Source organism: Trichosurus vulpecula, chromosome 1 (assembly GCF_011100635.1).
Source record: "Trichosurus vulpecula isolate mTriVul1 chromosome 1, mTriVul1.pri, whole genome shotgun sequence".
NCBI classification, from domain to species: domain Eukaryota; kingdom Metazoa; phylum Chordata; class Mammalia; order Diprotodontia; family Phalangeridae; genus Trichosurus; species Trichosurus vulpecula.
The window spans coordinates 12,280,372-12,299,536 of NC_050573.1; the positions used below are offsets into that span (position 1 = coordinate 12,280,372).

Genomic DNA, 19,165 nt, shown 5'->3' on the forward strand with positions numbered 1-19,165 from the left:
GAATTCATTTTGGGGTTTGATGTTACTCTTTGGGGTAAAAGAAGGTGTCTTTGTTTCAATATCCTCCTCTAAAGATGAACCCCCTGTCTTCTCTATTCCTATAATCACTTTCTATGGTTGAATTCTTTCTCTTTTGCCTGTGCATATTTTGTTGTAATAGCTTAATTTTTGTAATCACCCCTAGCCCTGGGGGATGGTGCCCCTCGCCCCAGATCTCAGTTCTCCCCTCTAACCTGGAACCAAAGCCAAACCTCCAGCCTCCTGTAAGTGCCCACAACCAAGGGCATCTTTCCCCACTGCTTCTGTACTCACTGGGCATGTGCTCTTTCCTTCTCACCCTTGTTGTTCTTCTTAGCACAGCTGGGTCTGACATTCCTTGTCAGCAGAGGTTCCTTCAATCTTCCCAGGCTCAGATGCCCAATTCCTCTCACTATCCCAGGGGTAAAAAGTTCCTGTGGGGAAGCAGCCTCAAACCAAATAACCCCAGGGCTTGCTGCTTGTTGTTTAAGCAGCTTGCCACTTGTTAACATGGACCCTGGCCTGGAACTGTCTACCCTTCACAGGGCCCAAACCTCATCCTGGGATTTTTCTTCCAATCTCCAATTGTCCCAGGAAGACCCCTGTTGTGCCCCTATTCTTATTTATTTTTACCAGCACTTTGTTCACCCTAAGGTGATATTTTATCTCATTTGTGGGGGAAAATCTTGAAAGTTTGGGATTTTCTGACCTATTCAACCATCTTCCTTTTCCAGTCTTCTTAAACTCTACTGCTCACACCTGGAATGCTCTCCCTCCCTACCTCAAACTCTTAGAATTCCTGCCTTCCTTTAAGATTTCGCTCAAGATCACTGCCTACAGGAGGCCTTCCCTGATGCCCCCTCATTCTCCCAGCCCCAGTTGCTGATGCCACTCTTTCTAAGGTTACTTTCCATGTATTCTGTATTTATTTTGTATGTTGTATGAAGCTGATGATGCCCCAAAGTCCAGCAGAGCACACTGTGGGTACGAGGAGGCTGAAGCTTATAAGAAATGATTAATTATGTGCAAGATGTCATCAGTGATATGAATGATTGGAAAAGGAAGTGGGCAGATAATTTATCCAGGGCAAAGCATGATATCCAAGGTCACCTGTGGGATGGTGAAGGGCCCAGAGGAGGGAAGGTCTCTAGCACCTTAGATCTATAAGCCTTCTGTGGGGGATTCACAGGAGGATGTGGACAATAACTGCATGACACACATAAACAACAAATAAATATTAGTTGTTTGATTGATAAGGAGACCTGAATGAACTGTGATCAGCCTCAATGGCAAGAGTATGCATCTGAAGAAGGTCCATCCAAATATCAAAGAGTATCACAGAATTTAATAGATCTCAGATTTATTTGAGATAACAGTTTTCATAGTATCACAGATCCTATATTTAAAACAGAGGGTGAGGACTCCCCTGCCTTAATATGAAGGCAGATTTTTTTCATAGAACCTCATAACTGGATGATTCTTATTGGTTCTGAAACATTATTCTTCCTGGGTCTTGGGGAATGGAACTTTGGTTCATTGAGTGGGAGTGGCCAAGAAGCAGATTTAGACTTGATGTGAAGCAAAAATCTTCCTCCTGTTAGAGTTGTCTGAAAGGTTGCTTTGGTTAGTAGTGCACTTCCCATCACTTGACGTCCTAAAGTAGAAGCTGGACAAACACTAGTCAGGGAGGGTGTAGAGGGGATTCTTGATCAGGTATGAGACAACCAGATGTCTCAGAGAGCCTTTCTAGCCCTAAGATTCTGTGAAAGCCTTTTTAGACCCAATCTCTGTTTGTGTCTCTGTCTCTCTGCTTGTCTCTCTCCCTCATTCTCCCTCTCTTCCTTTCTTTTTTACTTCCAGGCTCACCAGCTTTCATTCATACCTGTTTGCTGCCCTTCCACAGTCCAATGAAGAGCTAACAGGGAAGAGGAAGGTTGGTATTCCAGGCTTGGTTCACACTGCTCTGAAGCCCCAAGCAGGACTCAGGCAAAATAAGAATGGTAGAAGACGCTCACAGCCAGGACCAGGATGGCATTGACATTCACCACGTTCCTCCACAAGGGTTTTTCCGATGTGTCTGTCAACTGCTTCTGCATGGCAGCCTCCTTCTCCTTGGTCAGCTTGGGGCCTTTCTTTGGCTCCAGCCCGCAGAATGCATTCCAGGCCCTCTTGCAGCACCCTTGGGATTCTTCTGTACCATCTGGAGGAAGGGTAAGAGAGGCAAGCAGTGAGGAAATGTGCTCATAATGGGCATTTCTACAGGGCATTTCAAGTTCGCAAAGGGCTTTGCCAGGATGTCATTTGGGTCTCACAGAAGTGCTGGGAGGTGGGCAATACAGGTATTATTATGTCCATTTTGCAGATGAGGAATCTGAGACCCAGTGAGTTAAAGTGACAACTCAGCTCTCCCTGACTCCAAGAACACCATGCTAGCCAATGCACCCTGCTGCAGTGAGCTCTGAAGGTGACTGGGAGGGAGCTGCTTTTTCTGACAAGTCATCGAACCCCAACAAAAACAACAGCTGTTCCCTGACATTACTAAAGGAAACAACTGGAGGAAATGAGCCAGAAGGGAAAGGGCCTCCAGAGTAACTTCAGACCTCAGGAATCTCAGGATCCTGGTCAAAGTTTGTACCACCAGAGAAGAGGTTTCCACCTTAGTGCCAGAAGGAAAAGGGGGTTTCCATTTTTCAGGTGGCCTTGAACTGACACACAAGTGGGCCCTGAGTCTTCCTAAGGGCAGATTTATCTAAGTAGATGGGAAGTTGTCTCAGCCAGTTTGTCAAAAGTTAAGTCCTTGTTGGAAGGCAGGGCTTCTGAGAACCCAGAGTTTCTGGGCACATAAAGAAACCAAAGGACAGACTGCCGGCCTTGGAGTCAGGAGAACTTGAGTTCACATCCAGCCTCAGAACTTACAATCTGTGTAACTCTAGGCAAGTCATTTAACCCTGTATGTTTCAGTTCCTTATCAACAAAATGACGTGGAAAAAGAAATGGCAAACCATTCCAGTATCTTTGTGAAGAAAGTCCCAAACAGAGTTATGGAGAGTTGGACATGGCTGAAATAACTCAACAACTACAACCACAAAGATGCCAAGTTAAAAAATCATTAAAAATTAAATATCACCTTCTTCCCCCTGGTCTCCAGCTTCCTCTTGTCCATACTGCTCAGGACTCAGATCTACGTGTTCTTCCTGGCTATTGCGGAGAGCCCAGCAAAGGCGGTGCAGCTGTCCGAGGAGCACAGGCAGAAGTTAGCCATGTGACTATGGCAATGAGCACCTCTCCCCATCAAAGATGTTAGAATAGACTTCAGATCAAGTGCTGCCTGCCTCTGGGGAGCCTGCTGCTTTCCCAGCTCTATGTTCTAAGAGCCCTCCAGATCACACTATGTTCTAAAGTCTCTTCTAGATCTGACATTCTTTGTTCTCAGAACCCTCCAAGAGCTCATATTCTGTGTTCTAAGGGCTCTCCCAGGTTTGACATTCCCTGTTCTAAGGCCCCTGCCAGGTTTGACATTCCCTATTCTAAGGTTTCCTCTAAACTCTGACATTCTACCTGCCAAGACCCCTCAAAATTTTGACATATTTTGTTCTATGAAGTTTTTCCTGATCTCAAATCTCATCTTCTCTTTTTATGACTTCTTTCTCTCGTTCCTGGTTTTGCCGTCTGAGGCCAAATGAAACAAGTCTTTTCCATCTTATTTGTGGCAGTCCTTAAATTCTCTCCTGCCTCATCCCTTGGTGGTCTTTTTTCCTGGCTCCAGATTCTCAGTCCCTTCATCCCACCCACATTTGGGATGTGAACTTCAAGCCCCGTGGCACTGTGGTCCTCTTTCCCTACATAGTCGGTATTTCATCCACATCCTTTGGAAAATGGGTGCCCCATCATGGAGTCCCAGATGCTTTCCTTCTCTTAATGAAGACCAAGAAAATCCTACCTTTCTTGGCAGCTCAATCAAGCTACTGCCCCATAGAGGGCTTTCAGTCCACTAAAGCCTCTCCCAACTTTATCAAAGTAGCAACTATTGGGTCATGCCTCCCTCATGTTGTAAAGCTGATCTCTCAGAGCCCAAATGTGAAACTGAACACTTATCTCTACTACATTTCATCTTATTATAGTCCAGCTCTGACCTGCTATGTTTTGAAATGCCCCCTTTCTCTGAGAGTCTACAGTTATATGCCTCAAAGTCTTCTTGATCCTGGATTCATAGCTGAGGTACAAGCCAGGAAAAGGGCATGATTTCATGATGAGTGAAGGCAAACTCATACTTACATGTATGTCAGGAATAGGTTTTGTCAACAGAGAAATACCAACTACAACCAAGGCTGTCAATGAGAAGAGAAAAATGGCAAAATAGGAGAAATGCCATCCACAGATGATGTTGGGACACTGGTTGGGGACCATGCAGGTGCCTGTCCCATAGGCAAACTCAGCAATCATACGAGTTAGGCCAACCACAAGTCCAAGCATCAATCCCCAGAAAGCTCCCTGCCAAAGCAAACCAAGGAAAATAGCTTCAGGGTACTTTCATCAGAAATGACCACAAACCGCACAAAATGTATCTTGTAAAATGGAAGAATTATTAAAAACCAGAATGACAATAACAACAAAAAATAACACAAAGCTTTCATATGTGATTCTAAGAATGTCAGAATTGGAAGGGAAACTGAGTTGAACTTTGTTTATTGTTCAGATGAGAAAACAAAGTCCCAGATAACTGTAATAATTTTCTCCCAGGAAGTTTGACTCCTAATTCATGGCTCTTTTTACCATATGTTTATAATGGACAATTATGAATATTATGTCTTATTGCTGTGAAAAATTTGGAATTTAGGGACATCCATAAATGTGGGAGGAAGTGCCATTTTGTGTTCCCCAAGCAATCAGTCAGCCCTTCCCACTTCTGCACACTGAACTCCCCCCATTCTGACTCACCTGCTCATTAACTCTCTTGCAGAAGATGGCAAGCAGGAACACAGCTGCAATGGGGGACCCAAGGTAACTCGATATTGATTCCACATACTGGATGAGTTCACCATTTTGACCATCCTGGACTAATGGGACCCAAGCAATGCTGAGGGCAATCAGGACGATGATGAACAACCTATAAGCGTATTTATAACAGTAGGTCACAGAGCTATAATTAGTATGGACAAGCTGGAGATTTCCCATGGTAACAGGGAACTTATTCCCCAGGAGGATCTTTCCCCTCCCTATGAGACCACAAGTGTGTATTCCAAAGTGCTCCAATAGCCCCGTACACCATAGAGATTAGAAAGGGGAAGAAGGCTTTGGGAGAGTGTATGGGAGCATAATTACTGATGGTGGAGATTAAGGAAAGAAAGGGAGGGGATGAAGATGGGTTTCTCCTTCTCCATACAGTCAGGCTATCTTTCCTGGGGCCTGCCTGACTTCCTCCCAAATACCTATGAGGGGTTCATGGTGGATTCTCTGGATGATGGTCAATAAAGACACCTTCGTTCTCTTGTCAACCAGGTCCTGAACCTCAGAGTCATTCTTAGTTTCTCTCTTTTCCTTTTTATCCCACATTTAATTCATTAAGAGTCCTATCAGTACTCGTCCCCTACAGTTCTTACATCTGGCTTACCACAGACTAAGATGGCATAGCACTGGTAGAGACCTCAGAAGTCATCTGGGCTAAGGCTTCATTTTGGGAGAAGGAAAACAAGGCCAAGAGATTTAGCCAAGATCACATAGCAAGTGGTAGAACCAGGCTTCAAACTTAGGCCCTCTGATTCCAGAGCTTGGATTCCTCCCACTGCAGCACACTGCTTCCCCAGCATATTTTCTTCCCATACACTTTAACAAGCATCCAACATTTGGGCTAAGTGGCAGGAGCTCTAGACTCTGAGTCCAAAGACCTAAGTTTGATTCCTTGTTGTGATCCTTCCTGGCTGGGTAACCCTGGACCACTGGCTTGCCTTCTCTGCATCTTGATTTCTGCATCCATAAATCAGAGATAGCAATGCTTACCCTGTCTTACTCATGGGTTGGCTGTGAGAAAAGAATTGTAAACTGAAGAGGAAGGGGAGATGCTCCTAGCAAGCTCATTGAAAGTACAGAGAAATCCCCTGGGCAAGAAGGGACAATACACTTGCTGTTGTATCCTGGAGTATATTCCTCAAGCTTTTTTTCCTTTTTGTTGTTGTTTCATGTCCAGGTCATTTATCTCTCATGTTCTTCTCTTCTGGCAGCCAGGTAGTACAATTCATAAAGTGCTGGGCCTGGGGTCAGCAAGACCTAACTAAGTTCAAATCCAGCCTCAGACACTTACTACCTGTGTGACTTAGACACTTATCCCTGTTTGCCTCAGTTTCCTCATCTATAAAATGTGGTGATAGAAATGGCAAACCACTCCAGTATTTTTGCCAAGAAAATCCCAAAAGAGATCATGAGGAGTCAGACATGACTGAAAACAGCTGAACAACAAGTGGTATTAGTAGTAGCGTCAGAGGGTATGCATGGTATTATAGTCCTTGGACTGTAGCTCCAAACTTTTCTCCAGAATGGTTGAACTCCACAAAGAATGCACTGGTGCACCTATTTTTCAACATCCCCTCCAGAATTTATCATTTTCCTTTTCTGTCATGTTAGCCAATCTGATAGGTGTAAGGTGGTACTTCTGAGTTGTTTTAATTTGCATGTCTCTAATCAATAATGACTTAAAGTATTTTGTGTAACTATTAGTAGCTTTGATTTCTTCTTATGAAAAATGCTTGTTCATCTCTTTTGACCATTTACCAATTGGGGAATGCCTCTTATTTTTATAAATTTGGCTCATATATAAATCATAAATTTATGGACTTTATATATTTGAGAAATGAGGCCTTTATCAGCGAAACTTGCTGCAAATTCCCCCCACCAACTTTCCTGCTTTCCTTCTAATTTTGCCTGTATTGGTTTTGTTTGTGCAAACCCTTTTTAGTGTCATGTAATCAAAATTACATAGTTTACTTCCCATAATGTCCTCTGCCTCTTGTTTGGTCATAATCTCTTCCCTTAGCTATAGATTTGAATGGTAATATATTCTACACTCCCCAAATTTACTTATGATATCTCCCTTTATGTCTAAATCATATACCCCTTTTGAGCTTATCTTGATATTCAGTATGAGTTATTGGTTTTTGCCAAAATACTTTCCAGTTTTCCCAACAATTTTTATCAAATAGTTAGTTCTTGTCCCCAAAGCCTTGGCCAAACACTAAATTCCTATAATTATTTACTACTCTGTATTGTGTATGTAACCTATTCCATTGATGATTAGTGCTTTTAATATAGTTTGAAATCTAGTACTGCCAGGCTACCTTTCTTCACATTTTTCATTGGTTCCCTTGATATTCTTAACTTTCTATTCTTCCAAGTGAGTTTTCTTATAATTTTTTCTAGCTCTACAAAATGACTCTTGTTAGTTTGATTGATGTGGCACTGAATAAATAAATTAATTTAGGTAGGATTGTCATTTTTATCATATGGACTCAGCCTATCAATGAGCAATTAATATTTCTCTAATTGTTTAGATCTGTCTTTATTTGTGTAAAATTGTTTCATAATTGTGTTCATAAAGTCCCTGGGTTTTTCTTGGCAGGTAGACTCCCAAGTATTTTATATTGTCTGTAGCTATTTTACATGGAATTTCTCTTTCTATATCTTCCTGTTGTGTTTTGTTGGTAATATATAGAAATTCTAGTGATTTACGAGGGTTTATTTTATATCTAGCAACTTCACTAAAGTTGATAATGATTTCAATTAGTTTTTTAGTTGATTCTCCAGGGTTTTCTAAGTGTACCATCATATCATATACAATGAGTGATAGTTTTGTTTCTTCCTTGACTATTGTTATTCCTTCAATTTATTTTTATTGTTTTATTGCTATAGCTAGAATTTCTACTATGGTATTAGATAATAGTGGTGATAATGGACATCTTTACTTCATTCCTGATCTTATCAGGAAAGCTTTTAGTTTCTTCCCAAGGGAAGGGATTTTTGAAAAAACACTTTATGAGCTCCTAAAGGAGCATTTTAAAAACACTTTTAAAAATCAAAATACATAAAATCCAGAAAAATTAAGTTTGGAATCAGGAGTCCTGAGTTCAAATCCAAGTATTATTATTTATTAACTATGAACCATGGGCAAGTTATCCCATCACTTTTGGCATGTTTCCCCATCTATAAGATGAGGAGGTTGGACTTGAAAATCTCATATTTCCTCTCCCATAGCTCTGAGATGGTATGGTCTATGATCCACATCTTCACTATATCTGTTAATGTGCCATCATCCATGGAGTCATCAAAGTTTGCAATCTGAGTGTCATCCTTGATAATTCTATCCCCACTAATTCCTATATGGAATCAGTTACCAACTCTTGCTGCTTCTGTTTCTACACTATCATTAACATTCATTTCCCTGTTAATGCAATCACCACCCTAAATCGACCTCCATTCCCTCTCACTTAGACTATGGCAACAGCTTTCCATTTGGTTTCTCTTTTTCAAAATCTTTCCTCACTCTGAACTATCCTGCAAATAGCAGTCAAACTGATATTCCTAAAGCACACATCTGACCATTGCACTCTCTCCTAATAAAAACAGTCTTCAATAGCTCCCTATTTCTTCTAGGATCCAATATAAGTTTTTCATCCTGACATTTTTAAAGCCCTTTACTATCTGTCTTCCACCTATCTTTCAATTGTATATCATACAATTTCTCCTAGCACACCCGTTATTCTAATCAAACTGGCTGGCTAGCTACTCTGCACACATTACATTTTATCTCCAGCCTCTTTGCCTCCATATTAGTGGTATCCCATGTCAGGAATACACTCACTTTTCACCTCCACTTTGTAGAATCTCTAGCTTCCTTCAAAGCCCAGCTTAGATGCCACTTCTTCCATGAAGGGTTACTTGATTTCTGCCCCCTCCCCCCAGGCATTAGAATGCTCTTCACCCTAAATCACTTTTTTTTGTACTTTTTATTTACTTATCTGGGTACATAGTGTATCACTCCAGCAGAATGGAAGATCCTTGAGGGCAAGAAATGGTTTTTTTTTTCCCATTTCTGTTTTCTATCTCCTAGAACATAGAAAAGTAGCTTACACATATTAGCTGTTTCCTATGTATGCATTGAATTTTGACTTGTGTTTATAGGATTATTTGAGTTTGTAGTTCATAGGACTAAGAAATGTTATGCTAAACTTTCTATAATTTAGCTGTCCATCACAAACATGGCTTCCTAGGTCTTGCTAACCTACTTCTTCTACCCAGAATGCCATCCATCCTGTTTACTACTGTATCACTTTTAAGATGCATAGGTTTTAGGGAAGAGAATTCCAACACACCCTAGCCCAGATGTTCACAGGGCTATGTCAGCTCGGTGAAGCAGTGGACAGAGTGCTGGACTTCGATTCAGGAAGACCTCAATTCTAATCCTTCTTCAGACACTGACTAGCCATGTGATGCTTGGCAAACCACATATGCTCTCTCATCTGCCAAACGATGATATTAATAGCATCTACTTTACAGGGTTGTTGTGAAGATCAGATGAGATGATACACACATGTAGGTCCATTTACAACCCTCAAAGTGCTGCTATCATAAAATGTTTATTATGCATTATAATAATATATTATAAAATGTTACCTATTATTATTAACTCTTTTACCTTCCTGCTATCAGCAGTTCTCTCTCCGATGCTCTCTTTCGAAATTTGGTATAGATGTCAATGGTGAATAGTGTACTGGAACTATTGAAGATAGAGGTGAGGGAGCTCATGAGTGATGCCAACATGGCTGACAACATCAGTCCTCGAAGTCCTTGAACAACAACCAAAAAAAATGAGGAAATTATCTTCCTCTGTGCTTAGGAGCCAATGTCCATGGCTTTACGTTGTCCTTCCACAGTTCCTGAGCCTTTGAGAATACTCCAAGCACAGAAAGAGGTTGTAGGATCTTAAAACAGATAGTGACAGAGCTAAGGTAGACCTTAGAAAGAGACTGGCAGGCCTAGAATGGACCTTAAAATATAGAATGTCGGTATTGGAAGGGACCATCGGACATAGAAGGTCAGAGCTGGCAAAATGAAGGCTGACCCATACTCAATTTGCATTTGCCACCTTGAGTACTTATATGAGAACCAGGTACCATCTTATCCACATTTGACATGAGCCATACTTGAAATTTATTTAGGAGATTTCATGGAATCATTTCACTTGGGGTCAATGACCCAAAACTGACTCACCAGAGATTGAATTTGAGCCCAAGTCCTCGTACTCCAGAGACAGGGCACTTTCTAGAGCACAGCAAAGATCTGGGTTTGAACTTGTCCTTCTGCCTTACTAGCTACATAGCACTAGGAAAGTTCCTTCACATCTCTGAACCTTGGCTTCCTCCTCTGCGAAACAGAGTTAATCATGATGAAATATACTTATGCTACCTGCTTCGCAAGGATAGTTGGGAAGAAAGTGCTTTATAGGCTTCAAAGTCCTGGAGAAATGGGAGACATGATTATCATGAAGTTATTACCACTCTCTGAGCTTCATTTCTTATCTCTTCAATGAGGGCTTGGACTTAGTGATCTCTAAGGTTCTTTCTTGACTCCAGAGGTCTATACAATCTAAGCTCCATTAGTTTTGTTATTAGCCAGGCAATCATGGCCAGCTCTTGGGGCACCCCCTTGACATCAAGTCAGGGGAATGGTCTGGTTGACCTCTAGTCCTCTGGTTTTTATGATTAGATGGTTATAAAATCATGCTGATCTTTCTCTACTTTTTCAGATAGTTAAAGTATATCAGGCATTCTAGATTGGCCTGATGGATCAATAGATCACCTGGAAGAACTTTGGAAGCCATCTGGTTCCACTCCTTCATTTTACAGAGAAGGAAACTGAGACAGACAGAGGTTAAGTGACTTGCCAAAGGTCTTACAACTAATCAGTGTCTGCAGGTTTTGAACCCAATTCTTGGGCTTAAAACCCTTGAAAGTAAGATTGAGCAATTTGCCCTCAAAGAGACAAGCTAAAATGAGTCCAGAAGAGGCCAAGAAGAATAGTGAGGGGCAAAAGAGAGAACATGATAGCTGTGCTCACATGTGAGAAGACCTATTCCAAAAGAGCAGAATTAGTCTTCTTTAGCCTGTCATCAAAGGACAGAACCAGGAGCCATGAGTGGAAGTTACAAGAAGGCAGAATTAGTTTCAGTGTTAGAAAAAACATCCTAACAATTGGTGTTATCCTAAAGTGGAATGGGCTGCCATTGGAGGTCTTCAAGCAAAGACTGGGTGACCCCTTGTTGGGTATAATGTAGAAGGGATCCTTAGTCAAGGCCAGATTAGAATAGATGACCCCTGAGGTCCTTCTGAACCCTGAGACTTGGTGAGAAAGACCTCCAATACCTGCCAGAGACCACTCATATCACTGTTCTTGACACCCGACAGTGGGTGACATGAAGACACCACAGGGACACTAACCATTAGGCATGAGCTCTATCACCAGCTTTGGGTAAGCCATGTTGGTGCAACCCACACTGGTACCACAGTGCTTCTCACATTCTGAAGGCACAACACAGGCAATTTCATCTGTGGAGAGAGCCAGAGAGAATTCTGGTCAGCCAGGGTCTAAGCAGTGAGGAGAGCCACACCCACCAATTTAGCAGCTGGAGAGTGAACTTCTGAGGGTCTGCTTTGGTAGGGGTTGATGCACTTCACCTGGGGCCAGGACATTCTGCCTGGCAGTTCCCACATAGAAGTAATCCCCTTGAGACGTGCCCAATTTGAGAGCTGGGGCTAACAGCTAGGAGGGCATAAAAACCTGTCCCTCTGCTTCCCACTTTTTCACTGAACTCTCCTCAGTTGTCTTGAGTCTTAAAAACATTTTTCAAAATCACATTTTATTGCTGTCTTTGTTATACCCCTTGAACACAGTGACTTATTTTTGTCTTTATATTCCCAGAACCATCACAGCCCCTGGCACAGAGTAGGCACTAAATAAGTGTGCATCATTTGATCACTTACATCACAATCATTTCTGAGGGGTAAAAGAAAACCTTCTGACCCTGCCCCAAGATTGAACAAAGAACAATAAATCCAGTAACATCCAATAAAGTGACTTCATCTGATAATGTATATAATATTCTTTATCTAGACAAGGTTTTTTTCATCTTTTGGAAAGTGTCCTAGATCCCTTAGGCAATCAGATGGAATCTTTAGATCCCCATCTCAATATGCTGTTTTTAAGTACATAAAATAAAACAAAATATATAGGTTTCAGGGACAGCTAGGTGGCGTAGTGAATGCAGTACTGGCCCTGGAATCAGAAGAACTTGAATTCAAAGCCTTCCTCAGATACTTACTAGCAATGTGACCCTGGACAAGTCACATAACCCCTATTGCCAACAAAAACAAAAAAAAATACATTGGATTCAAAAGGAAACTGATCATACAGAAACAATGCAGCCAAAAGAGGTGTTTTGGAAGTTCACAGATCTTCAGGTTAAGAACCTCTGATTTGTAGAATATTTATCTGTACTCAATCAGTCAATCAATATTTGTTAAGTCCCTACTATGTATCAGGCATTATGCAAAGCACTGGGGATACAAAAATAGGCAAAAGACACTCTCTTTCCTAAAGGAGCTTACAATTGCATGGGAGAGGATAACAAGCAAACAAATACATTCAAAGAAAGCTATGTACAAGATAAATACAAAATAATTAACAGAGGGAAGGCATTAGAATTGAGAAGGGAAAAGCCTTTTCTAGAAGGTGGAATGTTAGTTGGAATTTAAAGGAAGCCAGAGAGATCAGTAGTCAGAGCAGAGAATGAAGAGTTTTCCAGGCCTGGGGCATGACCTGAGAAAATATCTGCAGCCAAGAGATGGAGGGTCTTGTTTATGGAACAGAGAGGAGGCCAGTGTCATTGGATCAAAGAGTGCAAGGTGGGGAATAAGGTGTAAGAAGACTGGAAAGGGAGAAAGAGTAAAGCTGTGAAGGGCTCTGAATGCCAAACAGGATTTTGTATTTGCTCCTGAAGACAAGATGAAGCCAGTGGAATTTATTTAGTAGGGAATGACATAGTCAGGCATGAGCTTTCGGAAAATCACTTTAGATGCTGAATGGAGGATGGACTGGAGTAGAGAAAGACTTGAGGAAGCAAACTTCCCAGCAGCTATGGTGATAGTCCAGATGTGAAGTGATGAGGGTCTGCACCAGGGAAGAGGCAGTATCAGAGGAGAGAAGAGGGAGTATTTGGGAGATGTTGAATATGGGTGTGTGTGTGAGAGAGATAGGGAAGGATTCAGGATGCCATCTGGGTTGGGACCTTGGAGTGCTGGGAAGAGGGTGTTGCTCTTGACATTTTCAGGGAAGATAGGGTGGGGAGAATAACGAACTCTGTTTTGGATGTATTGAGTGTAAGATGTCTACTGAACATACAATCTGAGATGTTTGAAAGGCAGTTGGAGATCCAGTTTAGAGACCTAACTATCTTATACCATGATTTTTTCAGTTTTGTTACTCAGCATTCAACTTCCTTTTAGGGATATTTGAATAACCTCTCAAAGTAGGGAGGCATCATGGTAAAACAGAATAAATATGGGATCTGGAGTCAGAGGACATGGGTTCAAATACAACCTCAGCTCTTACTAGTGTGTCCCTAGTTGACTTCACTTAACTTCTGTGTGCCTCAATTTCCTCAAGTGTAAAATAGAGATAATAATAGTACCTATCTCTTAGGGTTGTTGTGAGGCTCAAATGAGATAATATTTTTAAAGTGCTTAGCACAGTGCTTGGTACATAACAGGTACTTAATAAATGTTTATTTCCTTCCTTCCCACTACCTGTCCTCTGAGACCATTCTGCCTCTAGATCTACGATCCTATCTTTTATTCACACGGTAACCATTGTTTCAGGAAGACTTGAGTTCAAATTCAGTGTCAGACACTTCCTAGCTATATGACCCTGGGCAAGTCACTTAACCTCTGATTGCCTGACAAAATGGATCCAGTGGAGAAGGAAATGATCAACCACTCCGGTATTTTTGCCACAAAAATCTCAAATGGGGTCATGAAGGATTGGACCTGACTGAAAAAAATGAAAAACAACAACAGCCATTGTTCTATATTGTTCTCTTGGTTCTGCTGATTTTCTTCTACATCAATTTATGCAAATTGCACTGGATTTTACTAAATTCTTCATATTTTTCATTACTAACAATACATTAATATTCCAGTATATTCATATGCCTCAGTTCTTTCAACCATTCTCCAATCAATGAACACCCAGTTTGTTTCCAGTTCTTTGCTACCACAAAATATATTGTTGTGCTGTCAACCTGCATCTCTGTCATTGACCTTCTTGGGAACTACACTCAGGCATGGGACCGCTGAGTCAAAGTGTATGGAAAGTTTCAGCATTTTTCTTCCATTTATTTCAAACTGCTATCCAGAAGGGTCTGACCAGATCCCACCTCCACCAACAGTTTATGTGTAACTATTTTCCCATGGCCCATCCACTAATGATTATTCCCATTTTCTGTCATCTTTGCCAATTTTCATGGTTTAACATAAAAAGCTAGAGCTATTATAACTTACATTTGTCTTATTTAGAGCACATTTTCAAATGGCCATTCATAGTTTGAAATTCAGGTGGAAATAGAATTGGATTACAGGTGAAAATAGACAATGGTACTATAATACTGGGAAACTTCAATCTTCCCCTCTCATGACTAGGTAAATCTAGCCAAAATTAAATAATAAAGAAGTCAAGGAAGTGAATAAAATTTTACAGAAGCTAGATACAATAACTATCTGGAGAAATTGAATGGGAATAGAAAGGAATATACCTTTTTCTCAGTGCTACAAGGTAGCTTTACAAAGATTGGCCATATATTTATTAGGGCATAAAAATTTCATACTTGAAAGCAGGAAAACAAGTATAAAATGCATCCATTTCAGTTCACAATGCAATAAAAATATATTTAATGAGCAACCACAGAAACATAGAATAAAAACAAATTGGAGACTAAATAACATATTATTAAAGAATGAGTGGGTTAGAGAACACATCATAAAAACAATCAATAATTTCATTAAAGAGAATTACAATAATGAGACAACATATGAAAACCTATGGGATACAGCAAAAGCAATAATCAGAGGAAAATTTTTATCAATAAAATAGAGAATTAACAGACCAATGAATAGGATATGCAATTTTTAAAAACTAGAAAAAGAACAAACTAAAAATCTCCAATTGAACACTAAATTAAGAGTTCTAAACATTAAAGGTGAGATCAATAAAATAGAGTTTAGAAAAGTATTATATAAATAAATAAAAATGGGAGTTGGTTTTATAAAAAAAAAACACAATGGATAAAACCACTGGTTAATATGGTTTTAAAAAGGAGAAGAAAAACAAGTCACTAGTATTAAAAATGAAAAGGGTAAGCATGCCACTAATGAAGATGAAATTAATGCAATTATAAGGAATTATTTTGACAATTATATCCCAAAAAAATTAACAAATTAAGTGAAATGAAAGAATATTTACAAAAATATAAACTGTCTAGATTAGCAAAAGAGGAAATAAAATATCTAAATATTTATTTTAGAAAAAGAAATTGAATAGGCCATAAATGAGCTTCCTAAGAAAAAGGCATCAGGACCAAGCAGATTTACAAGTGAATTCTATCAAACATTCAATAACCAACTAATTCTAATATTAAATAAATTATTTGGAATAATAGGCCAAGAAGGGGTCTTATTTAATGCCTTTTATGAAACAAATATTATATTGATACCTAAAGCAGGAAGAGTAAAAGCAGGCCCCCTGCTGTAAGGCTAACTGCTGCTGCTGTTCTTGGGCCCTGCTACCCTGCCACCCCATTGAAGCAGACCTTTCCTGCCAGGCTGGTAAGCTGCTTCCCTGTTCCTAGGGCAATTCTAAGGCAGTTTTGTACTTGTTTGAAGAGGAATTTGGAAGAACTTCAGAGGGGTCTTTCCTAACTCCACCATCTTGGCACCAGAAGTCCAATAGTACCATATCTTAAACTACGAGTCAATAATTATCAAAATTATCTAGTACTGGCTAAGAAATAAAAAGGTGGATCAGTGGAATAGAGTAGACATACAATCTACAGTGGCGAATGACTACAGTAACCTTTTGTTTGACAAGTATAGGCTTAGGTTTGGGGAATAAGCATTCATTATTTAGTAAAAGTTGTTGGGAAAGCTGGAAAGCAGTCTGGGAGAAATTGGGCATAGACCATTATCATATACCATTTACCAAGATAAGGTCAAAATGGATACATGACCTAGATATAAAGGGAGATATTACAAGAAAATGGGGAAATTACTTATCAGACTTACAGATAGGCAAATAATTTATTAATAAATAAGAGATAGAAAGCAGCATGAGGTGTAAATTGTATAATTTTGATTGCATTAAATTAAAAAGAAGTTGTATGAATAAAACCAGTGTAGCCAAGATCAAAATGAAAGCATAAAATTGTGGAGAAAGTTTTATGGACTGTTTCTCATATGAAGGTCTCATATCTCAAATATATAAAGAGCTTTATCAAATTTATAAGAACGAGTCATTCCTCAACTGATAATGGTCAAAGGATATGAACAAGCAGATTTCCAATGAAGAAATCAAAACAATTTATAGTCATATAAAAATGCTCTAAATCATTATTGATTAGAGAAATGCAAATGAAAACAACCTTGAGATATGATTTTACACCTATCAAATTGGCTAAAATGATAGGAGAAAGTGACAAATATTGAAGGGGATATGGAAAATCAGTGGACTAATTCACTGTGAGCTGGTCTAACCATTTTAGAGAGTAATTTGGAATTATGCCCAAATAGTTATACAGCTGCCCATAACCTTCATCCTAGCAATACCACTATTAGTTCTGTTTACCAAGATTATTAGGGGAAAAGGAAAAGAACCTATATGTCCTAAAATACTTATAGCAGTTCTCTTTGGGGTGGCAAAGAACTTGAAATTTCAGGGATGTCCCTCAATTGGGGAAAGGCTAAATAAGTTTTGGTATATGATCGTGATGGAATACTACTGTGCTACAAAAAAAATGATGAGCTCGATGAAATATTTTATGAAATAATGAAGAGTTAAATGGGCAGAACCAAGAGAATCTGGTGTGTATTAACAGCAATATTGTTTTAAGGACAACTTTTAGCAACTAAGTAATTTTGACTATTATAAACACCCAAATTAGCTACAAAAGACCTATGAAAGAAGATGCTCTATATATCCAGAGAAAGACTTGATAAATAAATGTATGTAGAATATGGATTCACATATGTGTACACACACACACACACACACACACACACACACACACTTCTACAATGCAGGAGAGGGGCAAGAAAAGAAAGTTACATGATAACTTTATTCTATATTTGAAAGGAAAACCAAGCTGCACATAATATATTTGCAGTTTCATGTACAAAAATTAAATAAAACAACAACAACAAAGAAAAGAAAATTAACCCAAATGTCCCATTCCAGAAGGGTTCCAGGTAATCAAAGTTTCATCACAATCTGAAAGTACCATACAGATCTAGATCCAGAACAAGATCAAAAATCAGAAGGGGCCTTAAAGTCCACTTGGTCCAGTCCTTTCATTTCATGGATTAGGAGGCTCAAGCCCAGTGATAAGAGTGACTTGCCAGGTGGTAAGGGACAATTACATGGCTAGTGAATTATAAGCTTAGAACAAAACTCAAGGATCATTGACCCCAGGTTTAGTGCTCTTCTCTTGTGCCATATCCCTTCCAAATTGCAAACTCCCCTGAATATAGTCCACATCCAAAAATCAGATCTTGAAGAGAATACATGATAATAACACTCATTACTGACCACAAGATAGGGTAGATGTGTGGTCAACACACTTGGACCATCACAGTGTTTCCTAGAGTCTGAAGGTGAGCAGATATCAGAGAGGACTTACCTGGGTACAGAATGCGGCTGATCATACCAGGCATCACCATAAGGAAGAGGGTCATCAGCTTCAGATAGCCACACAAGATGCAGCCAGCCTTCACATGGGACAGGTTCTTCCCTGAGAGACATCGCTGCACAATCACCTGCCACGGAAATGATGCCCCAGGGTTCCCTTATGCAAATTTAAAGATACCCCTGCCTACAGAGGGGAATGTGGCCTGATTCTCATTTCAACCAATGCGTGCAAGTTCCACATAGGCAGCCTTCAGCTCAGTGTAAGAAAGAATGCTCTAGCATAGGAGCTGTCCAGCACTCCAGCACTGGAATGGACAGCCCTAGGAAGTGTAGGTAGTGAGTTCCCCACCCCAGGAGAGATGGACAATCACCTATTTATAATCTTGTAGACAGGCATTTGGACTATGTGGCCCCTCAGACAGTGAGGCTGGGTTTTTTTGGTTTTTTGTTTGTTTTGTTGTTGTTCCAGCTGGCCAAATTACAGCATTGAAGCAAATGGGAGAAATGTATCACAGCAGAGAACACATTGGCTCCTCTGTCTGTTATCCTCACTCTCACCTTCAATCTCTCTCCTCTACTGGCTCATTTCTTACTGCCTAAAAAAGTTGATGACACTGCTATCCTGAAAATACTCTCACTTGATCCTTCCATCCTTATTGATGTAGAAGACAATATCATCCTCCCAGTCCCCCAGGCTCACACCCTAGGAGTTATCCTGGACTCCTCACTTTCTCTCACTTTCTATATCCAAGTTGGTACCAAGAATTGTGGATTTCACCTCTGCAGCACCCCTCCAATATGTCCCCTTCTCTCCCTTCACACTTCTCCATTCCTGATGCAGGCCTCCATCACCTCATGCCTGGACTATTGCAATAGCTGCTGAGGAGAGGGGGTGTCTGCTGCCTCAAGTCTCTCCCAACTCCAATCCATCCTCCATTCAGCCACTAATGTGATTTTTCTAAAGCTCAGGCTTGATCTTGTCACACATAAACACACACACACACAAACACACACACACAGTATCTCTCTCTCTCTCTCTCTCTCTCTCTCTCTCTCTCTCTCTCTCTCTCTCTCCCTCCCTCCCTCCCTCCTCTCTCTCTCTCTCTCTCTCTCTCTCTCTCTCTCTCTCTCTCTCTCTCTAAACTCCAGTGGC

At 40.3% G+C, this 19,165-nt stretch overlaps 1 protein-coding gene across 4 annotated transcripts in view; it reads right to left on the reverse strand.

Annotated features, from left to right (window-relative positions):
• Window positions 1-19,165, reverse strand: part of LOC118852984 (solute carrier family 5 member 4-like) — a 62,561-nt gene that overhangs the window by 11,166 nt on the left and 32,230 nt on the right. The window contains exons 9-15 of one of the 4 annotated variants that reach the window (XM_036762781.1): window positions 18,005-18,140; window positions 11,502-11,609; window positions 9,701-9,851; window positions 4,957-5,125; window positions 4,294-4,509; window positions 3,146-3,248; window positions 2,118-2,218 (exon numbers count right to left, since the gene is read on the reverse strand). In XM_036762781.1, coding sequence (XP_036618676.1) covers window positions 2,118-2,218; window positions 3,146-3,248; window positions 4,294-4,509; window positions 4,957-5,125; window positions 9,701-9,851; window positions 11,502-11,609; window positions 18,005-18,140 — 984 coding nt within the window. Of the gene's footprint in view, window positions 1-1,886; window positions 2,239-3,135; window positions 3,249-4,293; window positions 4,510-4,956; window positions 5,126-9,700; window positions 9,852-11,501; window positions 11,610-18,004; window positions 18,141-19,165 lie in introns of those variants that run through there. The other 3 variants (XM_036762787.1, XM_036762773.1, XM_036762766.1) reach the window with 3 other exon arrangements.